General features: G+C 51.8%; 3 protein-coding genes across 4 annotated transcripts in view; 2 read left to right on the forward strand and 1 right to left on the reverse strand.

Annotated features, from left to right (window-relative positions):
• Window positions 1-3,086, reverse strand: part of SIRT3 (sirtuin 3) — a 17,646-nt gene extending 14,560 nt beyond the window's left edge. The window contains exon 1 of the mRNA XM_007465905.1: window positions 2,956-3,086. Within this exon, the coding sequence (XP_007465967.1) occupies window positions 2,956-3,038 (83 nt within the window). The 5' untranslated portion in view covers window positions 3,039-3,086. The remainder of the gene's footprint in view (window positions 1-2,955) is intronic.
• Window positions 3,087-3,545: 459 nt separating this feature from the next.
• Window positions 3,546-14,531, forward strand: PSMD13 (proteasome 26S subunit, non-ATPase 13). Of its 2 annotated transcripts, XM_007465906.1 has the most exons (13): window positions 3,546-3,876; window positions 5,527-5,605; window positions 7,483-7,517; window positions 7,602-7,657; window positions 7,890-7,933; window positions 8,335-8,421; window positions 9,378-9,549; window positions 10,591-10,670; window positions 10,751-10,876; window positions 12,416-12,478; window positions 13,069-13,149; window positions 13,354-13,470; window positions 14,038-14,531. In XM_007465906.1, exons 1-13 carry the CDS (start codon window positions 3,782-3,784, stop codon window positions 14,131-14,133), a joined length of 1,131 nt encoding a protein of 376 aa, XP_007465968.1. In that variant the 5' UTR covers window positions 3,546-3,781; the 3' UTR covers window positions 14,134-14,531. The 2 variants fall into 2 exon arrangements, with proteins under 2 accessions (XP_007465968.1, XP_007465969.1); XM_007465907.1 differs by lacking the exon at window positions 7,483-7,517 and having other exon boundaries at window positions 3,708-3,876; window positions 14,038-14,222.
• Window positions 14,532-23,341: 8,810 nt separating this feature from the next.
• NLRP6 (NLR family pyrin domain containing 6) overlaps window positions 23,342-25,750 on the forward strand; it is a 9,526-nt gene continuing 7,117 nt past the window's right edge. The window contains 8 exon segments of the mRNA XM_007465984.1: window positions 23,342-23,349; window positions 23,525-23,576; window positions 23,780-23,886; window positions 24,321-24,601; window positions 24,849-24,887; window positions 25,162-25,216; window positions 25,218-25,479; window positions 25,481-25,745. Of these exon segments, the coding sequence (XP_007466046.1) occupies window positions 23,342-23,349; window positions 23,525-23,576; window positions 23,780-23,886; window positions 24,321-24,601; window positions 24,849-24,887; window positions 25,162-25,216; window positions 25,218-25,479; window positions 25,481-25,745 (1,069 nt within the window).

A 25,750-nucleotide genomic window follows, 5' to 3' on the forward strand; every position in this document is an offset into this window, starting at 1 on the left:
GAACCCAGTGAGAAGTCACTTTGCCCTCCCCTGAAAGGTGACAGTACTGGCTCCCCCTCCTCCCTTTAGGATGCCTGTCACCCCTTCCCTTCCTGCACTCTCACACTCCACTCTGGGGTAAATGACACCGCAACTCAGGGGCTTGCTGGCCACTCAGTCCATTTGTGATGCCTCTCCTGACACACAAAGTATCATCTTGGTTTTCCAAAGAACAGACCTCAGAAAGGTGTGTAATGAGAAAGAGGAACATGGCAAGGGAAGGCAGGGCCGAGGGCACCAAAAGGAGAGGCAGAGCCCTAGCTCACTGCCTGTCTCACCAAGTCGCTCAAGCACCCTGAGCCTCAGCTGCCGACGCTAAAAGCAAGGGAGCCAGAGATGATTCCTACAGTCTTTTGAAAAAAATCCATAGCTGTAAACCTCCCAGCAGAAAGCACAGGAAATCGATGCAGCAGGGTAAACAAGGCTTCCCCACTCCCCCGAGGCTCTTGCAGAGAGGCCCCTAGATCCTGCAGAAAGTCCTGCTGCATCAAAGACTTGCATAAAAGCACCTGTCAAGGCAGCTCTTCTGAGTGTGAGTCAATGAAATCTCCAGAGGGTTTTCCAATGAAAGCCAGTCAGATGGTTAGGAAGGAAAGAGAAGGTTCTGGTTCCAACCACAGCTATTAAATGCCCCCCTGCACACAGCATCAACAACATCTATTCACCTAAGATCCTTACCCAAACATTTACTGAGCTCCTCCTAAATGCAAATTATTATGAGAAATACAAAAGGAATGAGAGGGAAGTTGTGATACTGTGATTTATAATAAATATATATTTTGGTCTCTATCCCAGAACCCTCTGAATTTCCTAAGAGCAACGGGAGCATCTTTCGTTACAACATTTGGTCTTTTGGCCTCAGTTCCTAAAATCACTTCAGAGCCGTGAAGGTGAAATGGGTGTCTTGTTATTCATAACAAGCCTCTTACAACTACACTGAGTTTATGTTAATGAGGTGACTATTGGAAATCCCCTAAGGATGGGGATATTGTTGCCAGGGGGACCGACCACAATTAGAGGGTTGGAGCCTTCATGAAAACCCAAAAGGAGGGGGTTCAGAGAGATGTCAGGTTGGTGAACCAGAAAACTTGCACGTGCCAGGCCCTAAACTCCACAGGGACAGAAGCTCCTGTATTGAGAACACTTCCAAACCTCGCCCTATATACATATCTCTCCATCTGGCTGTTCTTTCATATCCTTTAATATCCCTTATAATAAACCCGCCATCTAGTAAGTAAACTGGTTTCCTGAATTCTGTGAGCCGCTCTAGCAAGTGAACCCAACCAGAGGAGGGGGTCGTGGGAACCTCCGATTTGCCATCCGTTCGTCAGAAGGACAGGTGAACCTGGATTGGCAGCTGAAGTGGTGTCAGTCTTGTGGGACTGAGCCCTTAACCTGTGGAAGCTGGTGCTATCTCCAGGCTGACAGAGTCAGAATTCAGTTAAATTTGACACCCGGTCAGTGTCTGTGGAAAAGTGGAGAGTTGCTTGCTGGTGTTGAAAAAATACCCATGTTGTAGAAGGCATTACCATTGTTGAGTGCCTACTTGCGTGCAAGGTATTACTCAGAGTACTTGATGTGTATTTCTCATCTACTTAAGTAAAACGTCTGTCGCTGAAAAACACCCGGCAGAATTTTACCGAATGTCTAGAATATACTGAATGACTCAAAGTATATGCTACATGGAATGAGAGTTACTGGGAGTAGGGGTGCTCTGAGGGGCAAGCATGGGTGCTGCCTGGGAAAGGGCAACAAAGGGCAATTTCTTATACGAGCCCTCAAACACAAACTCCAACTTGCAGACAGCCTGTGCAAACGGACTGCTCCTCGCAGGCACCCTCCAGCCTTCTGCTTGATGGCGGGGGCAGTGGGGTGGGGGGAGTGCAAGCAGGGTTTACTGAATGATGGCGGTCTCCTGATCAGCACCTGGTAGCCCGGGTCACTATTTAGCCATGCCCCACCCACACAACTGCCTGCAGATTCTGAAACTGGAATAAGCTCCATGGAGGCAACAGTTTGTCTGACCCCTGCTCCATCCTCGCATCCAAGCATCTAGAACAGTCTGGTAGATAATGAGTCCAATTAAAAGTTTCTTGGATGAAAGAGACTCCTCCTTGGTATTTCTTTATGAAACTCTTCGATATTTTTAGTAGTTGTGTAAGAAGGCATTAAATGAACGTACCATTATTTACGTAAACACTTGACCATTAGTGGGCATTTAAGTTAGTTTCCTAACTACTCTGATTAGCAACTATGGGCCTTAAGATTTTTCCACTTGTAGGTTCAGTTCCTAGACAAGGACTCAAAATGTGCAATTATTGTGTATGAACCTGTGAAGGGGTATGAACATACGCTGGTGGGAGTATTAACTGCACCACCTTTATGTGGGGCAATAAAATGTAGACGCAGGAGTTCCACTACTAGAAATTTATCCAAAAAGTGAGGTACAAACAAGGTTATTCAACACAGCATTATCTGTAATAACTCAAGATTAGAACCCATTGCAACAAGAGACTCGTTAAAGTATGAAACATCCATATAATGGAATTCTACAGATTAGTGTAAAAGGCTCAGAAAACATTTGTTTAGAATGGAAGGAACTCCAAGACATGTTAAGTAAAAAAGGACAGGTACAGAATAGAATCTAACTAAAAAGGGGGCGGGATGTCAAGAATGAACAAGTAATGTTGCTTATACACGCCCAAAATACCCGAGGAAGAAACGAGAAACCAATGCCATGGGTGTCTCCGCAACACCCTTCAGGGCCGCGTGAGCAGGGACTTGCCATTTTCAGGTCCTCCAATCGTCCCGCCGACCATGCAGGAGGAAGCCTGACTGCCCCGCTCGCCTGAGGGGGTCAGTCTCCGCCCTAGGCCCCGCCCGCCACCCCCGCCGCCGCCGTCACCCGGAACAAACCGAGGCCGGCGGGTCCAGGGCCGCGCACTTCCCAGGCCCCAAAGCCTGAGGACAGGAACAACTGAACAAGCCCACAGCGCCATGTTCCTCCGCAGGCCGCAGCGTCAGGTGCCCAGGGGTCACGTGCGCGCTCCGCCCCCGAGCGCGCCCCACCCCCGAAAGTCCCTCCCCTGCAAGCCCTTATCACACCCTCGCGCTCTCTTTCCCCACCTCCAGCGCGCCCCGCCCCTGCAAGCGCTTACCACAGACTCGCGCTCTTTTTCCCGGCCCCGGCAGCCCAGGTGGAGGTGGACGGAAGGTGGGGCCGGTTTCCTAGTCTGATGATCTCCCTCCTCTGGTACCCGAGACCAAACCAGGAACCTGCATTTCTCTACCCTCGCTCCCACCTTTTTTCAATTGAGATGGCGATGATAACTAACACTTTCTATGCTTTCTATGGACAGGCATCATATTTATACTTAGTCCTCGCAAGCCACTACTAGGAAGGTAGTATTGTTATCATCCCACTTGAATCGGGAACATTGGGTCACAAAGGCCGAGGCCACACAGCCAGTCGATGGCTGGTTCGACCCAGGCGCCCGTACTCTTCAACGCCAGAGTAGCACGGCCAGCTGCCAGGGGATTCCGGTACAAACCTTGAGGAGAACTCTGCCCGAAGGAAATAGGCGCGGTTACCATGACAACCAGCTGGCGCCCCACGTCGCGTATGGCGTTCCCGGCCTGCCCCGCGCGACGCGGCGCCGGAAGTGAGTGAGCACTTCTGGCAGCCCTAGCCCGCGGCCTGACCATCCCAGCAGTACCGCTGTCCCGGCGTCTTCCTCCCGTCATGAAGGACGTACCCGGCTTCTTACAGCAGAGCCAGAGCTCCGGGCCCGGCCAGGCCGCCGTGTGGCACCGTCTGGAGGAGCTCTACACTAAGAAGTGAGCGCCGAGCCAGGGGGACCCGGGCGTCCGGGGATAGGAGAGCGACACGGAGTGGGTACCGGGGAGGCCCGGGACCCTGATGGACTGAGGGCGCTCAGACCCGTGTGGAGAGAGTGGGGACAGGCTAGACCGAGGAGGTGCGCTGAGGAACCCGGAAGGCAGGGCCGACGAGGGAGAGGGGTGACATCCCACAAGGGCCGAGGAGGCGAGCCATAGGCTGGGTTTGGGGATCTAGGGTTCACTGCCTTCTAGACCGAGGGGCTGTGACTGAGGCTTCGAAACTCCCCTTCCTTCTGGTCTTACGAAAACGGTTCAGGGCTATTTTACCTCTTGATTCCAGTCAAACAAGCAAAACACCCTTTCAGGGTCAGGCTGCCATACATTTTGTATAACAGATACCGGTGTCTTGTACTTAGCTTTGTCATAGTGGCACTGTAGCTACAGTTGTCTTTCTCGGCAGTCTGGAACAGATAAACCAGAGGCCAGTGCAGTTTTGTTTTTTTTCTCCTGTTGATTCTGCCTCAGGTTACACGGTGGGGTGCAACCACTTCTCTCCTCTCCCGTGGCCCATACTTTTTATTGCATTTCATGTTGGGCTTTGTGCCCCTAGAGAGGTCTCAGTGTTTGGTTTTGCTTAGAAACAGGGTGAATTTCAGAACAATTAAATTGTCAGTTGCTGAGCAATAACCTCTTTTTAAATGAATAGAATGAGTTGCTGGCATTGGTTTAGTGATGTTCCATAGAAAAATACACCTCTTGTAATACCTCCCTGTTAACAACCCTAGCTTTTAGCATAGTGCCTTTCACATGGATATTCAGTATATGCTGTTGTTGTTTTGCGGTACGCGGGCGGTACGCGGGCCTCTCACTGCTGTGGCCTCTCCGGTTGTGGAGCGCAGGCTCCGGACGCGCAGGCTCAGCGGCCATGGCTCACGGGCCCAGCCGCTCTGCGGCATGTGGGATCTTCCCGGACCGGGGCACGAACCCGTGTCCCCTGCATCGGCAGGCGGACTCCCAACCACTGGGCCACCAGGGAAGCCCTCAGTATGTGTTTTGATGATGTTCAGCAGCCTTCTGCTATTAGCAATTTTTGAGAGAAAATTCTTAGTTTTTGGCAAATAATTGCATGTGTAGCACTTTGTATTTTTCAGAGCATTTTATTTGCACTCTTAGAAATTAGCCTTTGGTTTCAAATGTGCTATGTCATTGTTCTAGAGGCTTTCTGTATTAGCTCATTCAGTCCTTCATCCTGTTTAAAGATGAGGAAGCTGGGGCTCAGTTTAAGCTTCTTCCCTGAGATACTCAGCTAATAGGTAGAAGGGCCAGGAGTTCAAATTCGGTATGTATGATTCCAGAGTTCTTGTTTCCGGTCAAGCCTCTCAATAACCCTTTGAGGTAGTCTGGAAAGGTGTTCTCCACTTTTAGCTGAGGAAACTGAGTCTTAGAGAGGTTAAGTGATCTCAGGGTGACATAACCATTGAGTAGCAGAGCCAGGGAGAGAACTCAGCTTTAAAAAACATCTGCTTTAGCATTCTTGTATTACGCAGTAGAGACTGGTTAGTATTTGTTATTTGATAGGACCATCAAGGGTGAAGATGTCTGTGACTGACACTAGGTTATAGGTCTTAAGAGCCTTGTGTTTTTCAGGTTGTGGCATCAGCTGACACTTCAGGTGCTTGATTTTGTGCAGGACCCATGCTTTGCCCAAGGAGATGGTCTCATTAAGGTAAATGATTTGCCATGCTAGGTCAGAGTATATAAATGTGTTCAAGTACTTTTTAAAATAATAGGTGGGCTTTACAATAATAATATATATAACAATAAACCTATTCAGCCACCACTTTTTGTCAGGAGCCGTTTGTTCTGAGTGCTTTACACATTTACTCATTCACTCGTAACAGCATTGGGAGATAAGTACTACTGCTGTCCTATTTCTGTCCTGTTTTTTTTTTTTTGCTGTGGAGGCAGACACCAAGAGATTAAGTGACTTGCTATAGATCACAGCTAATAAGTGACAGAAGAGGATTCAAACACAGACATTCTGGCTTCTTCTAAAATCCCAACCTAAAATGCTCTCTCTTGGCATGCCCCTGTATCTTATTGTTTATAGATTTTTTTTTTTAATTTATTTGGCTGCGCTGGGCTTTAGTTGGGGCATGAGGGATCTTCATTGCCACGTGCGAGATCTAGTTGCAGCATGCGGGCTCTTAGTTGTGGCATTTGGGATCTAGTTCCCTGACCAGGGTTCAAACCCGGGCCCCCTGCCCTGGGAACGCGGAGTCTCAGCCACTGGACCACCGGGGAAGGTGGGCACCTCTTATAGCTGCCATCACTCCTCCTCCCTCTCCCCCACTGATGCTGCTTGTTTGCCCGAACACTTTGTCCTGGGCAGTGTGGAAGGTATGCTTCACGGGGGGACAGGAGGCTTGGAGGGGGAATGCTGCTTAGTATCATGCTGCCTCTGTAATAGAGCACTTCTAGAATTTTGTCAACAGAAAAATACACTCTCTGCCCCAGCCTTTCCCAGATCCCCTGACAAACCCACCCCCACCCCAGATTTGTTCACTGGTAGCCTACTCTTTGAAGTCTTTCTGACATCTCTCCTTGTTGTCTTTCTCGTGGATTCTGGATGAATCAGAGGAACTGATTCATGCATTGGAACTGCAAGCTAGTTCATAATGATAGTTTGAATTATTTGCCCTGAATACATTACTTTATATGTGCTCACAGTGGAGCTTACCACTTTGTTATTCCACCATCTGGGCTTCTAAGATTTTCTTGTGGTTTATATCTACCAGTTTGACATTTTACTGCTCAAAGGAACTTGTAATCATCTGTAAGTCTGGAGATTTTGCTGGGCATGCTGTCTTCTGGAATATGTGGGGAAATGATAAATTAGAGCTGTCTTAATATTTGTTCCCTAAGGTTCTGTATCAGGGTTATGCATGATTCATAATTGTTCGTCTCTCTTCTTTGGCTTCTTGTCTTTAAATCACTTTCTACTCATAGCAGAATATTTGTAACCTCTCTCATTGGCTGCTCCAGCTATGTGCTTTTCTCTTTGTTTTTTAACTCACAGTGTTGTCACTTATTTGTTTGCAAGTCTCTCTTCTCTACTAGGCCAGAAGCTCCTTAAAAGCTCAGCTTTTGTCTTATACATTCTCTGTCTGTAGTGCCTAGCAAAGGGTCTGAGTAAGTGCTCAAATGTTTGCTGAATGGCTAAGATATTTGATAATGGGATGTAATTAGCAACCTTCTAACCTCTGTCAGGTTAGTGAACCTTTCAAACTGATAGTCTGTTTTACTCTGCATACTTTGGAGGACGAATAGAGAAGTTGGTCTTCGGGAGATTCTCCCAGGGCAGGGTTCTAATTCCCAAAGCCAGCAAAAAAACAAAACACACACAAAAAACCCGTAGCTTTCTTCAGTAATTTATTGGTGATCATTTATGTGAACTTAATAAGCCCCAATACGGGTCTTCTGTCATTCAGCAAACATTTATGCAATGCCTACTGTGTGATGGGCATCATGGTAGTGTCTGAAGTTTTGCTTTTGCCGAGCGAAAGACGTCCTGTAATTACTCTCCATGTTTTGGTTCTACAGCTTTATGAAAACTTCATCAGTGAATTTGAACACAGGTAAAAACTCTTTTTTCAGTTTTTGTTTTTGAAAATGGATACATTGATATTTGTTGACACTCAAAGATGTGGTTTTTATTTCAGGGTGAATCCTTTGTCCCTGGTAGAAATCATTCTTCATGTAGTTAGACAGATGACTGGTGAGTCTCACTTTGTTTCAGAAAGGAATAGATCCTAATGGTAATTGAAATGATCTTGAAGTATAAGTTATTTGAACTTCTGCATTTCAGTAGAAAATGTAAAATTCTAAGTTTTGTATTTTATGGTCTAACCCCAAAGATTATCCCACCTAAAAATGTCCTGGTTTGGTCGAAACTAGTCTGTAAAGATACTCTGTTGGTGGTTCTTCTGACTTTGTTCTCTCTTTTCTAGATCCTAACGTGGCTCTTACTTTTCTGGAAAAGACTCGTGAGAAGGTAAATGTGAAGTGTGAGCCAGATCTTTTAAAATATGTTTGACTTGGGCTTCCCTGGTGGCGCAGTGGTTGAGAGTCCGCCTGCCGATGCAGGGGACACGGGTTCGTGCCCCGGTCCGGGAAGATCCCACATGCCGTGGAGCGGATAGGCCCGTGAGCCATGGCAGCTGAGCCTGCGCGTCCGCTCCGCAACGGGAGAGGCCACAACAGTGAGAGGCCCGCGTACCGCAAAAAAAAAAAAAAAAAAAAATATGTTTGACTTATAGTTTGTGTCTGTGCTCACTGTTCACAACTCTAGAGAACAGTGTGTCTCTAGTCCTGCAGGTTAAATCAGTGTACAGATACCTTCCTTGTTAGTCTGCTGCCCACAGTTCTGAGGCTCCCTTGTTTCTGATTCTTTAGGTGAAAAGTAGCGATGAGGCAGTGATCCTGTGTAAAACCGCAATTGGAGCTCTAAAATTAAATATCGGGGACCTACAAGTTACAAAGGTGAGATTGCCGCAGTACAGATTTATCGTTGTTTAAAGTTGTAGGGGGCAAAAATCCTATTTTTCTTCATTTATTTTTAAATAATTTTAAATTACAAGAAAGTTGCAAAAATAGCAGAAGAACTCTCCTTTACCCTAACCGCAGACTCCCGTTGTTGACATTTCACCACTTTGCCTTGTCGTTCTGCGTGTATGTGGTTGTTTTCTTTCTTTTCAAGACCACTTAAGAATAAGTTGTTGATACGATGCCTGTTGCCCTTAAACAGAGTTCTCCCCTGTGTGACCACAGCACGCCCATCCAGCAGGAGCCCACACAGCCTCCAGTGGTCCACAGCACGTGGGTTCTCGCCATTCACCATTGACCCAGCCCTCTCTGCTTCCTAATTATCATTGTTGAAGATTCATGTCTGTGTTTATGCCTTTCTTACTTTCATTTTAGTGTAATTTTGGGGATAGGTGTGAATATGGATAGCAGACCAACTTCTGTTGTCAGTGCATCATACAGGCACTCCCGAAGCTCCATACCTTCAACACTTGGTATTTTCAGGCTGCTCAGTTCCTACTGATCTGTTGAGATGAGATGGTATCTCACTGAAAGTTTACTTTACATTTCTTGATTACTGATTACCACTCTGCTCATGTCTCCCCTTCTGTAAATTGCCCGTTTTATCTTTTCTTTTGCCCATTTTTCTGTGTTGCTTATCTTCTCTTGATCTTTAAGAGTTTTTTACTTAGCCTTGGTCATATTCCCCTATGGGTTGCATGTGCTTTAAATATCTTTTCATAGTCTATAGCTTGTCTTTGTTCTTTTTTCTGTGTTTTGGATGAACTGAAGTTTTCCATTTTAACGTAGTCAAATTTATCAGTCATTTGTGGCTTTTGCTTTTTATCTTGTCATGTGTTACTTGAAAAATGTTTCAAGTTACAAAGAAAGGCAATCTCACTTCCTGTGTGTAGGAAACAATTGAAGATGTTGAAGAAATGCTCAATAACCTCCCTGGGGTGACATCCGTTCACAGTCGTTTCTACGACCTCTCCAGTAAATACTATCAAACAATCGGAAACCACGCATCCTACTACAAAGATGCGCTGCGGTTTCTGGGCTGTGTTGACATCAAGGATCTGCCAGGTAACGTGGCCAGAAAGTCCATGTCACACGAGGAGCTCACTCACACGACATAGCAGCTGTGACATGCCTGAGGCAGCCGATCTCAGGAATTATTCAGATGTGTTCATTCCTTTTAGAAGAAAGCCCATGTGGTGGGAAGAGTTGTTTAAGCTTCGTTTCTGCATTGTATTTGTCTTCAGCGTTTAATTCAGGTGGAAATGAGGCTCGCGCCTCCTAGCCCCTTTACTGCCCCTTCTCCAGGTCTCTGTGTTCTCTGAGTCAGAGGCCTCTGTGAGAAGGACAGTGATGCGGGTGCCTTAACCCCTCGCAGGATGGAGGGCACAGTGAGATCCCTGAACCTGGGACTCTTGTCGTAAAAACTGAAATGCTGGACCCAGGGGAATAAATTATGGAATTTTCAAGGGTTTGAGGTTGGAAAGAAAAGTGACCAGTGACTTTTGGGAAAAGTGCAAGGAATATGTGTTTAGAAAAGTAATTTAGCCTATTTCAGCATATTTTAGATGTTTTTCACAGTATATTATTGAAGCTAAGGGGACCAGCAACTCCTAAAATTGTTAGTACAGTTTTAATTGCTGCATCTCAAGAAAGATATATTGGAAAAAGCAACAAATATGGTCAAGAGAATAAGGGAACAAAATATGTTGGAAAAAGCAACTAATGTATCAAGAGAATAAGGGAACAGAGTTCTAGTCAAAAGAAGCTAAATGTGGTGGCTCAAAGGTACATAAGACCTGCTGCTTCCCACGCAGGCGAGGGGATGAGGGGCACACCCGCCAGGCAGCAGACAGGCTGAAGATGTAAGGAGATTCATGTATAGTTTGGTGAAGATAAGCAATGAGTGCCTTTCCCACAAAAGCCATTTATATGGTTCCAGGTATGATCTAAGTCAATCCAATACTTTAAAAGAGATGACTAATCATAGGGCTTTGTAATATAACCATTACACAGAACAGTTTCTTTACATTTTATGTGAGACTTCTAAAGCCAAACGGGACTGATTCTCGTGCCTGGCGTGTAACTGGAGCTGTGTTGTTGCCGTAGTGTCTGAGCAGCAAGAGAGAGCTTTCACGCTGGGACTAGCAGGACTTCTTGGCGAGGGAGTTTTCAACTTTGGGGAGCTGGTAAGTGGGCCTGGGGTGCAGATTCCTTAACACAGGGGACACTGTGACTTTTTGTCAGCTGACCGTCTCCGTCCTCACAGCTCATGCACCCCGTGCTAGAGTCACTGAGGAACACTGACCGGCAGTGGCTGATTGACACCCTCTATGCCTTTAACAGCGGCAATGTAGAGCGATTCCAGACTCTGAAGACCGCCTGGGGCCAGCAGGTCAGTTACAGGCAGGGCTGGCGGAGTTCATCCGTGTGTCTGCTGTCTGTTGAGCGCCTTCCCTCTACACGCCACTTTCCTCTCATTGAGCACGTGGTTCGGTCGCTGATTAGTTGCTGTGGTAACTCGGTTACTGTGGCAGTGCTCAGGGCCACAAGCAGAGAGAGCTTCCCCTGTGTTGGGTGGAGGGGGTGTGACGGAAAGCTTCCCCAAAGAAGGACTGCTGTGTGTGTGACCTTAGGAATGAGTAGGAATTAGCTAGTGATGAGCATGGAAGAGCATATGCTCAGCAGAGGGAGAGGAAGCTTTCCGCATGTTGGCAAAGTGAGATAGGGCGCGTGGGGCTAGAGTGCGTGAGTGACAAGAGTGGGGAGATCATGGGGTGGGGAGGGGACAGGAGCAGAGGTGCGGGGAGTTGCGGGGAGAGGGGTCTGCATGGGGGAGGGGCCGGGGAGAGGGAAGGAGCCTGTGTTGAGTGGGAGTCAGTGTGGAGAGCACTTAACAAGGATTTGAAGTTTAACAGTAAGGTTATTCTTTTTAAATGAAATTATTAGAAGCAAATAATTACTAAAATGTTAGTGGTGATAGGAATTATGGTTGTGTTATAGTCTTTGTACTTTTCTGGAACTTTCCATCTTCTCAAAGTTCAAGGGGAACTTGTAGGACTCACACATAAGGGCACAGAGTAGATAACAATGGGCTGTGAAGAAAGCAGATGCAGCCAGCCTAACGAGCCCTGTGTGTTGGCGTCTCAGGAAGGTGTGCCACTCAGAAAGAAAGACGGCTGGCACGGAGATGTCAGGAAGAGTCGCAACTTGAGAGGTGCTTGCCAGCAGTATCTGTCCAGGCAGCAAGAGCTCGTTCAGGGGGAGGGGCCCTTTCTGAAGAGCTTGACTTGTCCACGACTGTAGCAGAAGTGTCGCTGTCAGGGCTGCCCATGTCGGGGTCTGAGCTACTAAACGTCTGAATCAAGGAAGCCGCTCTCCACGGTTTGGCTCTGTGCTCAGCAAATAACCTTTTGACCTAACTGCAAGGAGATTGTACAGGTTGTGCAGAAGGTCATTCTGGTTCTCATGACAATGCTACTTTTCATGACAAATTAGTAACTTGCTCTTTCAGTTCAGAGCAAGTCTCTGGAACTTCAGCGGTGTGTCCCTCAGAGGCCCCATCGACACCCAGCTGACTGAGCAGGCAGTGCACCCAGACCCGCTCAGGCGTCGGCTGTGCCCTCCCTGCCTTTCCTTGTGCAGGAGCCCTCTTGCAGCACCTGCGTACACCCTGTGGCCCTGCTCGCTGGTGTTGGCGACAGCAGCACAAATCCTACCTTGTAAACTCCTTGTCTTGGAAAATCCTTAGGCCTTCAACTAAGCACTCTTCTAATGATTTCCTGAGAAAAGTGAAGTTCAGATCCCTTGAAGCGAATATTGAGCCTCAGTGATCTAAAGTGTTTGGACCTGCCCAGTTTCTTTTTGTTCAGTTGACGGCTGTAGAAAGAATTTCAAAGCCAGGTCAGGTAACTGGTACCGTTTCGCTTTGCAGCCTGATTTAGCAGCCAGCGAGGCCCAGCTTCTGAGGAAAATCCAGTTGCTGTGTCTCATGGAGGTAAGCGAGGCCCCGCCCACTTCCAGGCCCTCGGGCTCAGCCTGAGCTGGGCTGCTAGCTTTCCTGTCCCGCACCCTCTCCAGCACCTTTCTGCTTCCTCTGCCACCACTTGCTTTTTTAGTTTGTGTTTGGCTCTCAGCTTAGATGACGCCGCCTCAGAGAGGTATTCCCCAATCACCTGCGCTCCGGGAGCTGCCACCTCATTGCCTTGCCGTTCTTTGTCTGCATGCTCATCCGGTTTCCCACACTAAAATTTAAGCTTCTTGAGAAAAGGGACTTTGTGTTTCTAGTTCCCCATGGAATCCCCAGCTCCAGGTACAGCCCTGGCTCATGGCAGCCTCAAGTACTTGTTCAGGAAACGAATAGTGACTCTTGTAGAAAACTACCATAAAGTGTATTTCACCTTCTTATCTAGGAATTGAAAGCTTAGTGAGATAAGATATATGACTAATATTAAGAAAGTTTTAGTATGTGTGGTACTGATAAGATCTGTATTTTCAGAGCAAGTGTTGACAGACATATCCCTTATCAATCAGTTCTCTGACAATCTTTTTTTGGAAAAATAGTTAATAAACAAAAATTTTTTTCAGATGACTTTCACACGACCTGCCAATCATAGACAACTCACTTTTGAAGAAATTGCCAAAAGTGCTAAAATCACCGTGAATGAGGTATAAAGTTCTTAGGCTCGGGATGTGGCAGCAGCAAAGCTGCTCCTCGGGGGCGGTCAGGACTCGTGTGTGAGCCTGCTGCCCCTAGACTCAGATCACAGAAAGAAACTGCTCCTCATTCCCCTCGTGTTTCACAGCTGGCGGGGTCCGCAGGTACGTGCGTGTTGGCACCAGGGTGTCTTACACGACCCCCTCTCTGCACAGGTGGAGTTGCTGGTGATGAAGGCCCTCTCGGTGGGGCTGGTGAAAGGCAGTATTGACGAGGTGGATAAGCGGGTTCACATGACCTGGGTGCAGCCCCGCGTGTTGGATTTGCAACAGGTGATGTGCTTAAAATACATAGTTCAGTTTTGCGGGTGTTTTGGGTTGTGTCTGTGCTGCCTTAGTTTCATTTGGATGGAAGCCATTTAGGAAGAAAGCATTATTAGACAGGAGATTTCAGAGAATGAATTACTGCTCTAGGGACTAAGGGCTTTTCAAAGAACCTAATTTAATGCAAGCTTGAGATTTGAGCCCTGCATTTAAAGCGTATTGTGACAACAGTGCTGGTTGTGCTGATGATGTCTTTTGATCTTTAATTTGGTGCTCCGATCAAATACTTTCCTGGTTCCGTGATTTGAGCTCATATCCATCTTATTTATATTTGCTGGAAATTTAATCCTATGGATTTCCTCTATTCTTGCCTGTTTTCTTTCATGCAAGTTTTTCCTCATGTCCTTCTGATAAGAATTGGCTGGGATAATCCCCTCTCACACACCCCGTTTTCCCAGCTCTAATGCTCTTTTTATTAATGCTGCCCTAAAGGATTAGCTGGAAATTTAGGACTGCCCCGTCAGGTGCTGTGATTCCCAAGGGCCTTAACACACGTGTGTCCTGGTTTGCCCTCAGATCAAGGGGATGAAGGACCGCCTGGAGTTCTGGTGCACCGACGTGAAGAGCATGGAGATGCTGGTGGAACACCAGGCCCACGACATCCTCACCTAGTCTCCCCTGCCCTGACCTGTCTGGAGAGGTGTTTCACGGCTGATAAAACTGGCAGCTGAGAAGACCTGCGTTTAATTGGGGGTGGGGGTGGGGTTCAGTTTGGAGTAGGGACTGTTGTTCTTGCTGTGAAGACTGTCACAGAGCACTGTCATCGATGGGGGTGCCCAGCCACAGGCAGACGCCTCCTTTGTGGGTGTCACCATAGCCTGCAGTGGGGAGGAGCCGCCAGGCTCAGTGATGAGGTAGCAGGAGTGTGGGCACCCCACCCCCGGAGTCACAAGGGGTAGCCCTAGTGTGCAGGGGGCCCACTCCAGGGTTGGCCTCCATTACATCACCTGTGTGAACATGTTTTCCAGCGTGGTTTGAGAATGTTTCTATAACTAATGCCTTGCTCTGTCCTTTTGGTGGTTCTGTTTCCTTAGGCTTAGCGTCCAGGTCAAGCCTATGCCTAAAGTGATTAAAAAGCAGGAGATGGAACCTAGGGAGGGCTTGGTGGGGATTTGGCCTTGCTTTTCCTCACCCTCTGCTCTGAGGAAAGGGCATCCCTGCCCACACAGGGCACAGGGCAGAGCCAGAGCAAAGGGCGGTGGGCACGGCGGCCAAGGAAGCGAGTCCTGCCTTTATTGTTGCTCAGAGAGACGTGGTGTCTATTCCTTCTGACAGGTGTCTACCCCATTGCCACCTAGTTGGCAGCTTCTGTGGCCTGAGTGCCCGGGTGCTGACAGGAACCAGCCCTCAGACAGTCGGGTGCTGGGCATCGGGGCCGGCAGTGCGGGGTGGAGATGCACATACACAAAGAATCACCAAGGAAACGTTAGGAGGAAGGATGGTTTAATCCGATCTTCCAGTCTGTGCCTGGAGCGGTGACCGTGAAGCCTTCATGCTATGGAGCTCTTCCTGTAGCTCTCCAGGTGGTGCATGACCCAGCCTGCAGGGATCAGGAAGCCGAGGAACATCACAGAGAGCCCGATGGCCTGCTCCTGGGTTGAGAAAACGCACGAGTCCGCTAGGCCAAGGCTGACTGCCTCTGAACCTGGAGCCTAACCAGAGCAGGGTGGAGAGCTAGACAGGCTGCCCTGCCCCCTTGGCACCCGTTGGACCCTCAGCCCAGCCGTGTTCACGCCGTCTGCCCCAGAGAGACTTACCGGGTGTCAGGTGGAGAGGCCTGCGAGGTATGAGCAGTGACCCCTGCGGTCATGAGGGAGGACAGCCTACTGGGCTCCAGTCTGTAGGTGGGGCCTCTCATCACAGCCCCGCCCCCTGCCCAAGAGCCTGGCCTGTGCCTGGACCTTGAACTCCTTCCCACCAGGCGTTACGTGCACCCTCCCTTCTGGTCACCTGCGGACTGCGCGTCAGGCGTGTGTTAAGTTGCTTGGAAGAAGTCCAGGGCCCTTTCTCTGAGTGGCGGTCCTGTTTGAAAGCCTGGGTGGGATTCCGTGTGTGTGTGTGCGTGTGCACGCGTACACATGCATGCATGTGTTCAGAGGCCGTCCTACCCGGCACCCTGTGTTCCTTCTCAGTGACTGCACCCTCAGAGCCAGGCTCTGAAGCGCCAGCTATATTTCACCTTCATTGTTTCTTCCTGAAACAGCCTGGACCAGTCGCCCCACCCCTCCCCCAAGTGAATCAGACACCAGGTTGGAGACCAATTCTTCCTTTTGACTTTCACTCCCAGAGGTTTCAGAGCGATGTTTCCAGAACGCGGACAGTAGGCTGTGTTCAGTCCTAGTCCTATGACCTTGGGCAGATGACCTTCTAGACCTTGGTTTGTTTATGCTTAAAATAGAGACAGTTGTTGACTCTCCTGGAGCTCCAGGGTCACAGGTTTGCATTTTCACCTGTACTCTCACAGACCCTCAAAGCAGCCCACTCTACCCCTTCAACGGGTTGTAAACGAGATGCACTGAGCGCCCTCCAAGCCCAGCTGTCAGCACCAATGTTTGCCAGATGGCAAGTAGGGGCCTGAGAACAGAGAGCATCCCACCCCGCAACTGACTCTGCAGGCTGCCTTGGGAGTCTGGCCTACAGGTGATGGCTGCAGGGACCCCTTTCTTGGACTTGGGACACTGTTCCTGCCAAGGGACTGAGACCTAGCACCAGGATCCCCTTTACAAGCAGGCCTGAGAGGACACCCCTCTCCCCTCTGTGTCCTGCCCCAAACCCACCTCATCCTGAGAACATCTCAGGACTGCCCACTCCCCCTGCCCAGGTCAGGCCACCCCCCGACCCCCGACCCCCATGCCCCACTGCCTTGGCGGGACCTACCGTTGGAGAAGTGGGTGTTCTGGCCGGCTTGGCAGAGATGTGTGCCTTGGGGACCACCCAGCCCCCCAGGGGTGCTTTCAGCAGCCTGACGGCGGCAGCCAAGCTCACCATGCTTGCGGGGCCGAGCTCCTCCCTGGCCCAGTGAAGTCCCGGTGTGCGCTTGGCGTGGCCTCTGCTCACTTGCTTGTTGGGGCTTTTTATAGCTCGAGGCAGCTGCAGTTGTCTCCTCCTGTCACAGGGCTTGGCAGAAGGAGACCTGCTTGGAACTGGGAGAGAAGGGGCATCAGACCAGCAGCCTCCAGGCCCAATCCCTGCTGTGGCCCCTCTCCACCCGATGCTGGTGCCTTAGCCTGGGAGCCCTTCCGTCATATTTTCATGTGTTTTCAGGTCATGCAGGCCCTGATCAAACGATGTCTCCTCAGACGTGTCTTGTTTTAGCTGGCGTGTCAGTCCCACAAGGTCAGGGACTGGTGTGTTCACCACGGAGTCTTTGGGGCCTAGATCAGGTTTTCAGTCAATGTTGGATGGATGGATGGACAGGTGGGCAGCTAGGAGGCTGGGTGGAGCCGGGGCTCTATGCCAGGCATTGGGTTAGGCTGGAGGAATGCAGAGTCGAATCAGACATGACAGGAGACTGCGGGATCACACTCCACCATCAGAATGTCTAAGAGGTTATCGGTGAGAGTGATAAAGGCCACATCCCAGAGCGTGCTCCTCAGCTGTCTCCAGACCAGATCAGCGTCGGGGCGAGCCCAGGAGCCAAGCAGCAGCAGGACATAATGACCACGTCAGTCCTAAGCCCCCAGACTCAGCCACAGTCTCTATCCTCACGAAGGATGATCACGCCCGAGTCAGCCTGCTGGCGAATCGGTGATGTGACTACATTCCACAAGGAACATCATCTCACCTTGCCCTTCCCTAGAAACCACGCTTGTTCTAAATGCGGGACTCGCTTCTGGGCTCCCAGCCCCGCCTTGCAGGGCCCCAGCCTGACCGTCTTCCTGTGACTTGGTTTCCCAGGAAGGAGCCAAGTCCTGGGAGGCCGGAGGTGGGAGTATGTCCTGAATGTTTGTTCCAGCCACGCTGGGCCTCGGTGCCAGCCTCAGGCTGTGAGGGGCTCTCCCCCTCCTCTCGAATAATCCCTTCTGCCTGAACCTTTAATTATAGCTTTGGGGTCCAGTTGGGAATAAGGCTGTAGATCAGAGGGTCAATCACCTGGCCTGCGGTGTTTCTTCTTTGACAGATAAGACCACCCGCCCCCGCTCATGCAGGCCTGGCTCTGAGGCAGGCCTCCTCCTCCACCCATCCCGGCTTGAGTGGGGTGGGTGTGTAGGCGGGGGTCAGGCAGCAGAGTGCCCGCTGTGCTCCGGGGCGTCAGCCCCAGTCTAGCAAGCAAGGCCCTGGCCAGCCCAGCGCTGATGGGTGAGGCCTGGGTGAGCACCAGGACCGGGGAGCTGGGGGCCGCCCTCCAGGGGAGAGAGACTTTGCAGGCCTGTGCTCAACCTAGCCACGCCAGCTCCAGCCCCTTCACGTCCACCTCCCTCCTACCAACCTTTCCAAGCGCAAACCTGCCCTGCTCACCTCCCATTCATGCAGCTTCTGGGGCTCCTACCACCCATGGCAGTCCACTTCAGACCACACCCCAACCGAGTTTTTAGTCCCCAGAACCAAACTCTCTGCAGATCCCTGCTGCCCGCACCCACACCCAGGCTGCCAGGGGTGGGAAGCCTGGCCTAGCCTCTCTCTCATGCCCACGGCTGTGCTGACCGCCCCCGCCAGAGTGCAGCCCTGTGTACTGAACCAGCCTTCTCCGCTGGGGTCTGCCTTTTCCTGGAAAGAAAACGATGTGCCCCATGGAGAAAGCAGTGGTGGCCAAGTGGCGGTCACATTGAGCAAGGTAGTGAAAGGCCCTGGGGGTGCAGGGTGGGGATGAGGGGCCCCTGTAACAGCTGGACAAACTGAGCCATGGAGAGGGAACAGGGCTTGGGGCCAGCCAGGCCTATTCTGGCCTGTCCTGGACAGGTTAGGGTTAGCGAGAGCTCTCCAGGGCTCTGGTGGACAGAAGTGTCCCTCGTTCATCCTCAGCACATATCTATGGATCCAGCTCTGATCTAGATCTAGACCCTAGACCTCTCCCTGCTGCCCATGGGTGGGGAGAGGCGGGGATGGGGGGTAGACCAGCCACTGTGCACACCCTTCCCTGCAAAGCTGCGAGGCCACCTGGAAGGTCTGGGGTGGACACTGTTAACACATGGCACCACCCTGTGTCCACACTTGGAACCACAGAAGCTCTTGAAGAAAGGCACTGACCATGTGGCACCGCCCTCTGCAGCAGGCATTTTTAGCATCAAGGACCCAGAAAAAATGCACACAAATGCAAACATTCGCATCTTGTTCTTATCACATTGGAAATCTATTTTCACCACATAAAACGCAGGTTCTCAAAGTGTGGTCTCTAGACCAGCAGCAGCAGCATCACCTGGGAACTTGTTAGAAATCAGTTAGAAACTCCCGGGTGGTTCCAGTCATCTGTTATAAGAAGTTCCCCCACCCAGGGAATTCTGATGCACAATCAAGTTTGAGAACCATTTTCATGTCATATAAAAACTTTATGCTTCATAACTTCATTCAAAACTAAGTGAGCACTTTCCGAAAAATTAAAATCTCATCCAGGTTGCAAAACTCAGCCCCCTCCTTTAATCTACAAAAACACACTTCCACTAAGTACTTCTTAGGTTTTGCAGAACTTACCGAAGCTGAAGCTCACGGCTAGAGATTCTGTGAGAGGCGGGCTGCCCGCTTCCTCCCAGCTCCCTGCTTTGCCCGCCTCTCCTCTGAAACTCAGCTTCTACCCTCTTCATACGGGACGTGCCCACAGAGGAACACTGGTGCCAGTCGGTAGGGCATTTTCACAGTTCTCTCGGTGTGATGGTTAATTTTATGTGTCAGCTTGGCTAGGCCACGATGCCCAATATTTGATCAAACATTGTTCTGGGTGTATCTGTGACGGTGTTTCTGGGGGAGATTAACATTTGGTGGACTGGGTAAAGCAAGTTGCCCTCCAAAATGAGGGTGAGCCTTGCGCAGTCGGAGGACTGAATAGAACAAAAAGTTGACCCTCCCATGAGTGAGAGGGACTCCTGCCCAACTGCTTAGTCTGGGACATCGGTCTTTTCTTAGCTTCGGACTCAATGGAAACATCAGCTCTTGTAGGGTTTCAAGCCTGCCGGCTCTCAGGACGGAGCTAACAGTCGGGTGTCCTGAGTCCAGCTCTCCAGCTGCAGCTCTCAGGACTTCTCAGCCTTCATAACCATGTGAGCCGATCCCTTATAATCAATCTCTACCCATATCTATATCCTGTTAGTTCTGTTTCTCTGGAGAACCCTGACTAATACAACTGTATGCTACACTTGTCACGATCAATGAACCAATATTGATACATCATTATTAAGTAAATAAAGTCCATACTTTATCCATATTTCCTCAGTTTCCCTCTGATGTCCTTTTCCTATTCCAGGACCCTATCCAGGGCCCCACATGACAGTCACTTGTCACATCTCCTTAGGCTCCTCTGGGCTATGACAGTTTCGCAGGCTTTCCTTGTCTTTGATGACCTGGACGGTTTTGAAGAGAACTGTTCAGGTATGTCACAGGGTACCCCTCTATTGGAACTCGTCTCCTGTTTTTCTCAGGATTCTCTGGGGTTATGGGGTTTGGGAGGACGACCACAGTGGTAAAGCACCCTTCTCGTCACATCATGTCAAGGGCACAGACTATCATCAGTATATGGACTCACGGGTATTTGTCTTATGCCTCTTGGATTATAATCAATAGCACTTCATTCTGCTGCTCAAATGTTCCCAGATTTGATGTTGGGAGTTCTTTCTTCTGGCTTCTGTGTCCCTTTGGCATATACCCTTTTCATTATGGAGTTTTTATGTTTTTTTTTTTTAATTTGTTTTGAACACTTTCTTACTTACTGGCACTGTAAACTGCTCCAGACTCACCTTGTATATTTTCTGCCCCAGTGCTAGAATAAGCCAAGGAACCCTGGTCTCTTTTATTGGTGAATGACACTAGAAACCAGGATCTGGGCACCAGGTAGATATACAACATTATGCACCTATCAAAATTCATAGAACTTTACAGCACAAAGAGTGAACATTAATGTCTGCAAACTAAAAATACCGCTTGGGATGTCAGGGGATCCAAGGACTAATGCAGTATATGTCATGAAAGAATCTAACCATATTGCATATGTACGAATGAATCTCAGGGAAGGGAGTGGGGGAAAGATGGTGACTTAAGTAACTTCAGAAATGAGTGGAGTCTGGGACTTCCCTGGTGGTCCAGTAGTTAAGAATCCACCTTCCAATGCAGGTGATGTGGATTCGATCCCTGGTTGGGGAACTAAGATCCCACATGGCGCGTGGCAACTAAGCCCACATGCTGCAACTGCTGAGCCTGGGTGCCACAACTAGAGAGGAGCCCTCACGCCACAACCAAGACCAGACACAGCAAACACAATAAATACATAAATAAATTTTTTTTTTAAATGAGTGGAGTCTGTAAGAATAAAGGCAAAAGAAACTGCAAATAAGCACTGTACTCTAGGTTATAAAGTAGTTTGCCATGGGGGAGTGTGTGTGTATGTTTATATATAATTTTATATAAATATATAGGGCTTCCCTGGTGGCGCAGTGGTTGAGAGTCCGCCTGCCAATGCAGGGGACACGGGTTCGTGCCCCGGTCTGGGAAGATCCCACATGCCGCGGAGCGGCTGGGCCCGTGAGCCATCGCCACAGAGCCTGCACGTCCGGAGCCTGTGCTCCGCAACGGGAGAGGCCACAACAGTGAGAGGCCCGCATACCGCAAAAACAAGTTCATACTGTGGAGAGAGAAAAGTGAATGTGCATTTAGGAGAAACACAGCCGTGGCCTGTGTGCGAAATCTGTCTGTGCAGCATCTCAGGGCTCAATGAGGGGATCAGTGAGGGCCGCACCGGGTCTTCAGGATGGGGCTGTGGCCAGGGACCCCGCGATGACCCAGCACTGTGCAGGGCCAGATTCTGTCCTCAGTCGAGCTCTAAAACATCTGCTTTTGTGGTCTAGGCTGCTGCTTTCCCTGGCAAAGCCCGCTCTGCAGAATCCCAGCGTGTCAGAGGAGCTAACTCAGGGGCAAGTCGAAGCATCTGGAACCCCACACAGGGCTCACAGCAGTCGTCCCTCTGGCAGCTGAGGCCAGACTTTGCTCAGGGCTTGTCTCCAGGACCCTAACTCTTCGGAGACCCTGCCCCCTCCTCTGCTTTGCTGGGCGCTGCCCACACTGTGGTCTGGAGGGAGGGTCCCGTCCCTGCTCTGGGCCTGGCCCAGGTGGGGCTGCTCCAACACACCACGCAGGCACACAGCTCCGTCCTCTCAGGCCTCTGTGGGAACAAGAGAGACCTGTTCATGTTCTTTAAAAAGCACAGAGTGCCCCTCCCACCAGGAAGTGTGCTGGCAGTGTGTCCTCCAGGCTCTCCCGTCACCCATCCTGCTCTGTGCCCAGGAGGCTGCCCGTGTGGAGGGCAGCAGCAGGAGTTTAGGAGCAGGAAAGAGCAAGGAGGGTGTCCTGGGGGAGGTGTGAGTGCGGATAGACAGAGCTTTCCCCTTCTCCCTGCGCCTTCCTCGGGGAGAGGTGGGGACTGTCTGTCTTAAATAGAAACAAAACTCGTAGGTAGAATGGGCATCTCTGTGGACCCTTTCCTCCTGGGGAAGGGGCAGCAGAACAGAGGCTCCCAGGACTCTGGGCAGCTCTCAAGGCTCCTGAAGGAAGCAGGACTGAACACAGGGATGACCTGTGGAGCCTGAAAGGCAGTGATGAGGCCGCAGCCCCTGTTCTTGCAGACACACTCTCACAGAAATGCACACTCAGAGACATACTGTGTTCGTTTCCTGTGGCTGCTTAGCCATTACTACAAACTCGGCGGCTGAAAACAACACACATTTATTCTCTTACAGTCGTGGAGGGCAGAAGTCCAAAGTCAGCTTCACTCGGCTGAGGCCCAGGTGATGGCTCGGCCGCTCTCCCTCTAGAGGCCCCGGGGGAGAATGTCTTCCTTCTCCAGCTGAATCTCCAGCTTCTAGTGCTGTGTTCCTTGTGCTCCTTGCCTCGTGGCCCCTTCCTCTATCCTCAAAGCCAGCAGCCTGGCCTCTTGCCCCAGTGTCACACTGCCTTCTGCCTGTGTGCCAAAGCGCCCCATCTCCATCCTACGACACTGTGATGACATTCAATAATAACTATGCAGGATAATCTCCCCATCTCAAGATCCTGAATTTAACCACACCTGCAAAGCCCCTTTTGACATTTCAGGGAACATTCACAGGTTCCAGGAACTAGGAGCTGATATCTTTGGGGACTATTATATAGCCTACCATAGATACATTTACGCAAACACAGTATTAGGGTGGCCACACCAACAGACACAGACATACACACACACCCACACTGCACACAGGCAGACACGGTCAGTAGAAACCCACATTCATGGGGTCCCACGTGGTCACCCATCAGTCACACACACGCCCCATGTCCAAAGCTCTTCCCATCAGCCTGCTTAAGCCAGGTTTGGGAGGTCACAGAGCACTTCCCTGTCCCATTTTCTCCTGGCTCCCGGGTGACAGCCTTCCTTTCCCCAGTGACACTGTGTATGTCCCTCCTTTGCCCCCTCTACCTAGGAAGCCCTCGCTCACCCCTGCCTTCAGAATTTAACCAATCTTGAGGCCTTAAAGTTGAAGGTCTTGTTCTGAGCCAGCCACCTCCTCCATGCAGCCCACCTTGCTCTGCAGTTACTTCTCACAACCATGCCTCGCTGCCACACGCCATGGGTTCTCAGAGAGCGTGAACTGAATAAAGGAACAGTAGAAAACCAAAGGTCACTGAGCAGAGCTCTTAAACACGAGTCATGCGAAGGTGCCACAGGGCCTGAGTTTGGGAGCTTGGTGACTGTTGGACAGACATCTCAGTGCTGGCCGAGCTAGAGCACCTGGGTCTGGGGGCATGGACGGGGCCGGACAATGCCCCCAGGCTATGGCTCCAGTCAGGCTAGGGAGGGGTCGCCTCTCTGATCCCCACCTCTGCCCCTGAGTGCTAGACCTCGGGGCCAGACTCTGGAGACCAGCCAGAGGCTCCCGCTCTGGGTGAGTGCCGACTTTCAGAGCGGTCGCTGGGAATCGGTCGCTGGGAATCGGCTGGCCTCAGCCCTCTGGGTCCTCCACCTCCCCCTGCTGCCTTCCTGGGGCTTCACGCCCCGTGTCCTTCACACATCCTTCCCCTGCTGTACCCCAGTATTCTAGGGACTCCATCCCCCCAGAGGGCATCTGTGGAGTCTGTCCCCCACCAGGGGCTCAGTCTCAGCCTCTGGTGCAAGGCCCTCAGGCTGGGCCTCACCGAAGGATCCAGTGAGCACGGATGTCCTGGGGAATTCCGGAACACAGCCTGGACCATGTGGTGAGTCCAGCTCCCTGTTGAGGCCAGCTGCCCCGGGCTCCTGGGGAAGAAAACGGAGGGAAAGGAGGAAAGGGGAGAGCACAGGCCCTGGCAGACATCTTATCTTGGACGTTTGACCTGGACGCGGGGGAAAGAATGAGGAGAAAGGGAGGTGCGGAGCAGGAAGGCACCCCCTAACTCGGGTCAGCGGCGGCCAGTGCCCGCCCAAAGCTTCGGACGCCTTGGAGCGAAGTCCTCGGTAGGGGTTCTGGGAGGAGAGGGCGACCTACCGGTAGAGGCGCTATCGAGCGTCGCCTGGAGCCGCCTGGATGGATGGGGGCCGCGTCTAAGCCCCTGCCGCTCGTGGGCGCCCAGGGCTGGGGTCCGGAGCGACGGGGAGGGGCCGGGGTCACCGGGGCACGGCGCGCGTGCTAACCCCGTGCGCCCGCCCTCAGCACGGAGCCCCGCGCTGCCGCCGCCCGGGAGCTGCTCCTGGCTCCGCTCGAAGACCTAAGCCAGGAGCGGTTGAAGCGCTTCCGCCACAAGCTGCGGGACGCGCCGCTGCACGGCCGTCGCAAACCGTGGGGGCGGCTGGAGGGCGCGGACGCCGTGGACCTCGCGGAGCACCCGATCCATTTCGACGGGGCGGAGCGCGCGCTGGACGCGGCGCGAAAAACCCTGAAGAGGGCGGGCGTGCGCGATGTGGCGGCGCGGCTCAAGGAGCAGCGGCTGCGGAGTGAGCGCGGGGTGGGGCTCGCCAGGGTCCCCGCCCTCCGTTCCCTCCCGCCTGGGCAGCGTCCTGGCCACAGGCCTCCATCCTTCCGCTTCCCCAGAAAAGCGCCGGAGCTCTTCCGGCCTGGGCGCGCTTCATCCACAAATTCGCGGGCTCCAGGGCTCCGATCCTGCGGGCGGCCCCGACCCCTGATTGCGCCCCTCCCCGCACCGCACAGTCCGCGGGGCCTCACCGCAGTCCTCCCTTCCAGGGCTCGGCCCCAGCTCCTCGGCGCTGCTCTCCGTGTCCGGTAGGTCTCTCTCGGCGGGAGGCGCGGGCCCCAAGCTGTCCGGGCCTTGAGCCCTGGGTTTGGAGTACGAGTGTCCTCGAAGTCACTCTGAGGTTTCTGACAGCTGGTCCCAGGAAGGAGCGCGGATGGGAGGGGGACTGTGGCGCAACAGGGGAAACTGAGGTCTGAGCCCGGCGGGGAGGGCAACAGGCCCCTGAAAGTCGGCCGACACAGCCCTCCTCCTCCTCGACCCCCTGTTCCCCTCTCCTCTGTCCAGCCCTTCCCTGCCCCCAAGAGTACAAGAAGAGATACCGAGAGCACGTGCTGCGGCAGCACGCCAAGGTGAAGGAGTGACGCTCGCTCCGTGAAGATGAGCGAGCGCTTCACCAAACTGCTCATCGAGCCCGAAAGCGCTGCCCTGGAGCACGAGGCTCCGGGGCCCGCGGAAGAGCCGGAGCCGGAGCGCGCTCGGCGATCCGACACCCACACCTTCAACCGCCTGCTCGGCCGCGACGGGGAGGGCCAGAGGCCGCCGACCGTGGTGCTGCAGGGCCCGGCGGGCATCGGCAAGACCATGGCGGCCAGGAAAATCCTGTACGACTGGGCGGCGGGCGAAGCTGTACCACGGCCAGGTGGACTTCGCCTCCTTTGTGTCTTGCCGCGAGGTGCTGGAGCGACCGCGCACGTGCAGCCTGGCCGACCTGACCCTAGACCAGTGCCCCGACCGCAACGCGCCGGTGCGGCAGATGCTAGCGCAGTCCAAGCGGCTGCTGTCCATTCTGGACGGCGTGGACGAACTGCCGGCGCCCTGCACAGACCCCCTTGAGGCCGCGAGCGGCGCGCGGATGCTGGGCGGCCTGCCGAGGTCCTCCAGGCCGAGTGGA

Source organism: Lipotes vexillifer, unplaced genomic scaffold (genome assembly GCF_000442215.2).
Source record: "Lipotes vexillifer unplaced genomic scaffold, Lipotes_vexillifer_v1.1 scaffold1094, whole genome shotgun sequence".
Taxonomy (NCBI): domain Eukaryota; kingdom Metazoa; phylum Chordata; class Mammalia; order Artiodactyla; family Lipotidae; genus Lipotes; species Lipotes vexillifer.

Bases quoted from the DNA above. Each gene is read 5' to 3' on its own strand.
- PSMD13 (XM_007465906.1), top strand. From the start codon at position 3,782: ATGAAGGACGTACCCGGCTTCTTACAGCAGAGCCAGAGCTCCGGGCCC. The intron at 10,671-10,750 runs GTAAGTGGGCCT...CCGTCCTCACAG, and splicing joins TTTTCAACTTTGGGGAGCTG to CTCATGCACCCCGTGCTAGA. The intron at 13,471-14,037 runs GTGATGTGCTTA...GTTTGCCCTCAG, and splicing joins GCGTGTTGGATTTGCAACAG to ATCAAGGGGATGAAGGACCG.